Raw genomic sequence first — 8,913 nt, 5'->3', positions numbered from 1 at the left:
CTTCTTCTCTTGTAAATTGTGTTTTGTGGTGATAACATATCTTCAACTAATTAATATATAGTCAAATAGAAGATGGTTGAGATATCATTATACTAAAATATATAAATTAAGAATTAATCCAAATAAATATAAATTTAGATTTTGCTTAGGACTACTTCCTTCTTGCCATAATCTAAATGCCCATATTCTGTTTTGCCTCAAAACATTTACAAACCATTAGTTTAGACTTAATATCATTGCACTAATAACCTAATTATTAAATGCATATTTCATCATTTTTAAATAATTTCTGGAAGTAGAAAAAAAAAATTAATCCAGAATAATTGATATGGAGAAATACCAGACATATACTTGAATATTGCATTTGTTGATGATTTATCCCATCAATCATTCTTTAATTAACATACCCAATAAAAAGAATGGAAAAAAACCTAAAGAATAATCAGAAAAATACAACTTAATTATATATGATATGAACATGCTCAAGGTTAGGGATCAAACTGACAAAAACTCTCATCATGATCATCAAACTCCCCGGACACATCTAACACTAGAATTCTTTTGCAAGATTCTTGAAGGATCAGCAAACCTAGCTGAGAAAGAACGAGAAAGATTATCAGGCTCTGCCCACCCAGTTCCCTGATCAAAATTCTGAGAGTAATCATCTGGATCATAAGAAGCCTGCAATGTAACAGGAGCACTGAAAATTTTCTTCTTCTCCCTGTAGATTTTTCTCCAAAACTTATGCCACTTGGGTTTATAATTAGCTTCATCCTTTTCACCTTTTACTTGTAGTTGGTTCCTACCCAGATAGATAGTTTCTCTGCACGATGAGTTGCGCCAGTTCTTGAAGCTCATTGCCATGGTAGAAGAAGATCAAAATTAGCAGAAGCTCTCCTGAGTTCATTTCAAGACTCCGAGGATGAGAGGCATTATATAAAGAACATGAAATTGATAACATGTGACTTAATGATGTAGATAACAGATAATTAATCATTTCTGAAAGAGGATTACACATTGTTTAGGTGTAGAAATATAGGTATTTATTATAGACTGGCTTGGTTGTTTTTGACTACAAATGGCTCTAAACATTGAACACGGCTTAACTAGCTTGGCTGGCGGCAATTATTCTATTTCAAATATGGCATGAATATGAGATTAGGATTAAATAATAGGAAAAATGTTCAATTTTACCAATGGAATTGCACTAGCTGTTGGAAAAATAAAAAGCAATTATTTGAATCAAGAGTCAGAGCCATCCGGATAAGAAGACAAGACCTTGTCAAATATTTCAAGGACAAGTGGGGAAGGGTAATCAAGCACTAAGCACTGAGCGGTAGGTTTGCAAAACAAAAGGCAAGAAATTTTCAACAATATAATCTTGGATTCGAATCATTCCTGTGAAAAAGGGTGCTAATTTTTCTAGTTGGTCCCTGAATTTTATCTTATATTTTATTTTTATCTCGTAACTTTAATTTATTAATAAAAAATCTTTAAATTTTAATTTTATTTCACAAAATCCCTAACCTATTATAAAAAGATTTTCGAATTAAAAAAAAATAAAATTACCTTTCTACCTTATTTCCTTTCACACTCAAAAAATACTAATTATTTCAACTACTATCTAGATCTATACAAAAATACTAATGCTATTACAACGATATACTTCCTGAAAAGGAAGAAGATTTACTTTTCATCAGAAAGTATTAAAACTGTATTTGTAGACGTTACATTATAATTTAGATAGATTTTTTTAATTTAGAAACCCATTATTGTAGGTTATATGGATTTTTTTTGAAATAAAATTAAAATTTAAAAATTTTTAAATAACAAATTAAAATTAAGGGATAAAAATAAAATATATGATAAAATTTAGAGACCAATTACATGATGTCAAAGTTTTTAATTTTTAGTTAATATTTGTTCTGAAGTTAAATCATAATTATTAATAACAAATTAAAATTAATTTTTAATATTTGATTTAGTGAATGATTTAATCTTTCATTTATTTTCATCCACTAAGTGTTAAAAAACAGTTAAAATTTAAAATACATGTAAAATTTTAAAAATATTCTCATAATTATTTTTTTAAATTAATTTTTTTATAATTTAAAAAAATACATTACAAAAAATAATAAATTTACCAGTAAATATTTTTATTGTCAAAAGTATAAAATTTGTTGTCATGAGTTTATAAGCCATAATATATGAATGATTGGATATTGCTGCTATAAAATTATAATTATAAATATTTTATAAAAAAAATTATGATTGCTGTAAAAAGAAAATATTATTAAAGATAATAATTATTACTGTAAAAAAATTTTAATAATAACAATAATTGCTACCATTTAATTGTGTCATAAAATAATTATCGTGTCCTCAGTTAATTCTCTAACTCATTACTGACGTATCCATAATATTTGTATAGAGAAATATAAATTTAATTTTTTTATAATATTATAATCAATTATATATAAATAATACATAAATGAATAAATATTAAATATTTCCACTTTAGAATTAGAAAAATAAGCATATATATATAATTCAGTTTATTAGTATCGATAAGTGATTTATTAAATAATAACTATATTAATTTACTATATATAAAAATATAATAATTTTATGATGTATTTATGCAATTTTATTTTTCTAGAATAGCATTAGTTTAATTATTAGTTTAAGCAGTTATTTATATTATATTTATAATATAGTATTCTAGTAATTTTATATTAAAAATTTAATAAAGCTCCATTAGACATTATTGTAGAAGAATATCATTTTAAATATATTAATTAGAGTATGAAAATTTTATTTTAAATTATATTTAACATATTTTAATTGTAATAATTGTGTTCGTAAATTGAAAATATCTTTTAAAAAAATAGATATGTTGGGGTGGAGGCTCAGTTGGTCATAGACGGTAGTCTAGCTGAAGAGGGCATGCCAATTGTCAGCAAAGTTCAGTAAAATAAAACTTTTAAGGGTCAAGTTAAGACCGCCGAAAGAGTCCATTTTTGCGAGCGGCGTGTTCCTAAAAGTCTGTGCATTTTATACGTGTATGCCGACTTTTTTAATAAACAAATAAATAAAAAGATTTAATTTATATAATTTAAGATTGAGTATATCTCAAAAGTGATTACTGATTAATGAATTTTTCCTAAATTTTTAATTGGCCTCTTTTCTTGAATCCGAATGAAAAAAATTTATAAACAACAATGTTCAAGTCAAGTTCATGAAGATTTGCCGGCTAGGAACACCAATGTATATTACCTTCCAATTCAGGATTAAACAAAGTGCCCACCCAGATGCCATTCTTCAGGATCACCAATTCATTATGCAGTATGCGCCACACCTACATTCATATGCATTGAGTGGGCTATACATGCTTGAATATGAAAGCGAAATTAATTTTTCCACACAACAAATACAGATTACCAGTATCCTAGAAAGGCATGTCTCAGATAAAAGGTACTTCTGACTAGGATTTAACTTAGGAGTCTTTACATCATTATGGAGGACCATGAGTTGAATTCTGCAACTGAGTGAGGGCCCTCAGTTTCTCATAAACATCAGAGCATGTATGAGCATAGTCTGACATAGCTCGGAATAGCTCAGGCAACCGAATCTTTAGACTTCCTAGTGACTTCTCTCTCACCTGAATGCAATGTCTTTGGTGAGCTTCAACTTCTTCATGCATTTTCTTCTTCAAGCTCTCCACTGCGAATTGCCTCTCTAATACTGGATCCTTGGAATTTGCATCTTCACCTCTTTCAGCATCTGTTTCATCAGTTGATGTTCTACGCTGCATGTACTTTTGATACCATTCGTCAAATGCCTGATTCTTACGAAGAAATTCCTTCCTGGTTTCTTCACATTTCTCTTTTAGCTTCAGCTCTTCTTCCTGATGCAGTTCTATGGTTTTTATGACAGCAGCAAAGGATGAGATAGCAGATTTGGCCACATCATCTGGAAGCTTTTCTAGATAATCATGCCATGAGTGGAGGAGGGCTTGGATAGGGGGATTCGGGGCTTTTGGCGGTGATGATATTTTCTCTTTCAAGCTGCTTTCAATTGGGATTAGATTTAACCTTAACCAGTTATGAAGAGTTTGAATGCATTGCTTTTGATGGGTCACAAGTTTTTCAAATTGTGAATGCCATCCTTGCACTACATTATAAAGTTGTTTGGTGCGCTCATGATGATGTCTTGTAGTTTCCTTAACATGGCCGACATCAAGGGACTTTAGGTCTGTAACAATCTTCAGCTGGCCATCATGATGTATGCACATACTGGTCCACATTTTGGCCATCCTGCAGTGCAAGGGTGAAATTCAAGGCCATGACTAGAATCCCATTCCAGGTGTTCTAGGGTAGTACAGTTAGAGATCAACAGATAACTATTTATGTTTGTTTTTATACTCCATAATTACACCAATCAACTAACTAAAGAAAGATTAATGATAATAACAGCATAAAGAAAGAATAACCACCAGAAGTTTATGAGAATTAATCCCAGTACATTAGAAAGAAGGTGAAGACTAGACATGAACATATGACAGGTGCTGGTTGAGCTAATCTTTTAGATGAGCGAACAGTATTGATCAAGTGAAAAGTGTTATGTGAGATCAAAATAAATACACACCACCTATTAGAAGCTGCTTTAGATATTTTGCATCAGAAAAACAATTCACTAGGTAAATCATTTGTAGTTAAGAATTTTAACATTTAAATTCCAGGCACTTGAAAAACAAAATGTATTTAACCCCAGCCCTAAAGAAGGAATACAATAAAATTCAAGGTTTATCAACTGTTCTGGGCAACTTTACTTCCCACTTCATAAAGATCTGATGGTCATGAAAACGTAAAACTAAAACTGCTGTCTCAAATTGGCACTAATTTTTCACAGAAGATATCGAGGTCCTAGTTCTGGGAATTCTTAATTCAGCATTTGTGAGAATGCAGACACTTGACACATTATAACTTTAGTTACCAGCTATTCACTTAAGTTACAATTAGTATGTGCGGTGGAACACACATCAGACATTCCACCACAAAGAGACGTGGTCATTTGTTACTTCAGCTCAAATATAGGGATAAAAATTTAAAAATAAATAAATAATAAGAAAAACCATATCCATGTTGGACGCATGCATGTCCAAGTATCTGTATATTTAATCCAACCAACATAGCATAACAAAAAGAAACCATATTTTTCAATGAAGGAATGGGTAAAATAAAACCAGTATGGGGGAAAAGGGAATGTTCTAATTTCTCAATTGCTTTTTCTAAATAAAAACATACCCGTTAACAAGATCAACAAGTCTTGGATACAGCTGCTTGTCACGTATATCATTGACTTCTGAAACAGTAGAGTCCATGGACTGCATGTCAACTATATACCTCGTATGCAGATGACTTACAGCTGCTTTCGTTTTTTCCAAGGATTCAGCACTGGCACCATGCTTCTTCTGCCTATTTAACTGAGCAACTTTCTTCCTATACTCAAGCTTCATAAGCTCGCCTTGCTAACAACATGAAACAAAATTCAATAAGATTCAACAAAGCCCATCAAACAATAAATAACAATAACAAGCTTTGCACCATTTTACTTCACCAGAATGCATTAGCCATCTATGAATCCATTTTATGAACCATAAATCTATGGCCAATCATGAAAGGAAGCTAAAGTTTCACGCCTCCTATTCTCAAAGAAGGAAAAACTCCTGTAGATAAGGGTCTTTTTCTGCTATTAAGAAGAATTAACTGTAATGTACCTTTACTTCATCATATAGTTTTTTTTCCCATGCTAACAACTTATCCAACACGGTGGCAAGAGTCTCATAATCTTCAGAATCAAGTTCATTCTTGCCACCTTCACCATTAGGTACACCTCTGAATGACCTATTCCACGTGATGACACGCATAACTCTAGCAGAATGATCAACATATCCTGCATTATTAAGAGCATGCTATTAGGAAAAGACAAGATTAATACCACAAACCCTTGCCACAAATAAAACCCAAAGTGAAAAGAAAGACTCATAGCAGAATAATCACATACTCCACTTTTCAAACTGAATAATAGACAAAGCTTTCCAGCTCCTTACAGCAAAATTACCCTTAAGCACTGGTAGAAAAGGGACATCTATTACTAAATGAACCAACTTTCTTGCTTTTGAAAAGGGAAAAGCAAGAAATCTGAGGTTCTCCACAAAAAGTTAGTAGAAAAAAAATGAATATGCTCAACAAAAGCCCAGTTGATATAAAAAGTAGATGCTAACATTCCGAATAACAAATTCAAAATGTTCACATATTTTATAGCAAACTAAAAATTGCAAATACTTTTGAGCTTCAATATTCTGCATACTAACGTGTCTACCCATTTCTAAGCTTCATAGACCAATAAGAAGTAACTGCAAGAATGCAAAGATTCTATAACAGAACATTGAAAATAAAAAATGCACATGGATCCATCACAAAGTTGGATAATTATACCTCTATTGTCTGCAAAATTGGAGTGGTAATGCAAGCGAGTGGCCTCGAGCATCTTTGAAACCTCCTGTGCGCTCTCCGATGCCTTCAGGAAATGATCATCAATCTCGCCCAAAACCTGCATTAAATTCACAGTAGGAACCGGAAACACCTTCTTCCCAGCCACTTTAAAATCAGGAGATGCTGTTTTCGAATGCTCAATCTGTTTCTCCGTCTTAGACTCCTTCTCCTCCTCCTCCTCCGCCACGGTAGCCAAGTGTTCAGTCGGTGGTTTCTCCGGCGTCTTCGGCTCAACCCCACTGATTTCACCACCACTGGGATTCTCAATGCTACCAAATCGAACGCCCACATCCTGCTCAACACTGCCAAAGGTATTGCCATTTCTATTCGCGTCAACTTCAGGTTCCAAAGACGGCCCCGGCATATGGTCCACATTAAAGAAGTAATCCCAAGCCATATTCTTGGACTCCGGCATTGGTGGCACGGCGTGATTTTCCGGTGTCCTTGGTGGGGACCGCGGTGTTTCCTCCGGTCCCACCTTCCCATTAGGTGGGCCCCGCGACCCGCTAAAATCTTTATTCTTTTTATCATTATTGACATTCCCATTTCGAGCTCCGTGATCTAATCCACGTTCCTCTTCCTCCTCATCCTCCTCCTCTTCCTCTGCAATGGCAGTGGAATCAATTTCTTCCCCCGCCTTTCGATGCAGCTTCATGGGGATCTCCGGCATGCTCAACGCACGCTTGATGGGATTAGGACTAGGACTAGGAGAGAAATCAGGCAGCGGAGGAGGAGGAGGAAGAGGAAAGCTCTCCATGGACGGTGGAGGAGGAGGGGGAGGCGGAGGAGGCTGAGAAATGGGCTCAAGGGGAGATTGCTGGAGGTGGGAGTGGGGTTCTTGGACTTCACCCTGGGCATAATCACTAAGCGCAGCACCGGTATTCTTAAGAGAAATAGCATAGCCAGAATGACCAGCAGCGAAGGCGTTCCGAGTAACCACAGCCTCCTTCATAAGGATTTTCCTCTCCTTACACCTGGCCACCGATTCTTCATCGTCCACCTTAGACTGAGCACAGCCCATTTCGAGGACTACTCCTGGCCAAATTTCAGAGTCTGGTTTGAAAAATAAAAAAATGGCGTAAAGGGTTCAACAGTTGGTTTGGTGGGTTGGGTTTGGTTTGGTTTGGTAGCTTAACACACAAGAGAGAGAGAGAGAGAGAGAGAGAGAGAGAGAGAGTATTTGATAATGGTGAATTGGAGAGCATGATGTGAGAGAGGGGAGGAAGAAAGAGCCAAGCTAGTACAGAGGTGTGTGCAGTGAGCAGCGAGAGCAGCGAGGCATGCTTTTACGGGACTTCTTGAGAGTACGAAATAGAGTGTACTCGCTGGGTTTGGGTTTTTAGGTGCGTGCGACGAGCACTCTAAATTAACGGTCACATTTTTTTAGGCGAAAAACCACGTCGTTTTATGCGGGGATAAACCAACATCCCACTGATGGTGTCGGGCCCAATTCGTTGATTGATAGAGGGTTTTCATGCGCCTTTTTTAATACATTGCCGTTTTATGATTGCGTCGCATTTGAAAGATCAAAATTAGTTTTTTAAATAAAATAATTATTTTAAATATTATTAAAAAATAATTAAATTTTTTTTATTATTTTAACATTTTATAATTAAAATTTATTAAATTTAATTTTAAATTTTTTTAATATTTTTTAATTAATATATTAAAAAAATATTTCATTTATAGTAATATTTTTTTATAAATAACTAATTAGAAAATTCCTTTAACATGATTTTCAAGAAAAATTATATAAAAAAAGGAGTTTTAGTTTTTTATGTTTTAGTGTAATTTATTTTGAAAATACGTGTTAAAGTTATAACTTATTCATAATTTATCAATAATCTGAAAATTTATATTTTAAAGTAAATTTCTATTTAAGTTAATGATGTGAAATAGCATATTATTATCTATTTAATATTTTTAAAAAATAAATAATTATTTAAATATAAAATTTTAAAATAATAACTAGTAAAATGAAATTTCTTATAGGTTTTTTTATATCTTAGAGAGTTGATCATAATTTACCCTTTTCAACACTTTATTTGATATTAGTCTAAATTTTATTTTATGTAATTAAAAATATATTTAATAAATTTTATAGATTAAATAGAATTTTTTTTAATATCTTTTTTCTATTTAAAGTATATTAAAATTGATCAAATAAAAATATTAATAAATATAAATCTCATGAATTTTTTTATTAATATAATAAATAAAATTTAAAATCTTAAATATTTTCAAAATTAGTAAAACCTCAAGTGAATATTGTACTCAACTTATAAAATATATTTGGAATTACTTTGTATGAAATTTAAATTCATAGTAAATAATATTATAAAGAAGTGATGCTAGT

The 8,913-nt window shown here is 32.4% G+C and overlaps 2 protein-coding genes across 2 annotated transcripts; both read right to left on the bottom strand.

The window, feature by feature from the left end:
* Positions 1-348: 348 nt before the first annotated feature.
* LOC110633404 (uncharacterized) lies at positions 349-1,100 on the bottom strand. The gene has a single exon (XM_021781989.2). The coding sequence runs from the start codon at positions 862-864 to the stop codon at positions 526-528; it is 339 nt and encodes a 112-aa protein (XP_021637681.2). The 5' UTR covers positions 865-1,100; the 3' UTR covers positions 349-525.
* Positions 1,101-3,392: 2,292 nt separating this feature from the next.
* LOC110633400 (nitrate regulatory gene2 protein) lies at positions 3,393-7,820 on the bottom strand. Its single transcript, XM_058129915.1, has 4 exons — positions 6,501-7,820; positions 5,780-5,955; positions 5,307-5,530; positions 3,393-4,316 (listed from the first exon to the last, which is right to left on the bottom strand). The coding sequence occupies exons 1-4, from the start codon at positions 7,576-7,578 to the stop codon at positions 3,515-3,517; spliced, it is 2,280 nt and encodes a 759-aa protein (XP_057985898.1). The 5' UTR covers positions 7,579-7,820; the 3' UTR covers positions 3,393-3,514.
* Positions 7,821-8,913: the final 1,093 nt, after the last annotated feature.

This window comes from Hevea brasiliensis, chromosome 11, assembly GCF_030052815.1.
Source record: "Hevea brasiliensis isolate MT/VB/25A 57/8 chromosome 11, ASM3005281v1, whole genome shotgun sequence".
NCBI classification, from domain to species: Eukaryota; Viridiplantae; Streptophyta; class Magnoliopsida; order Malpighiales; family Euphorbiaceae; genus Hevea; species Hevea brasiliensis.
This window is presented reverse-complemented; position numbering and strand designations above follow the sequence as displayed.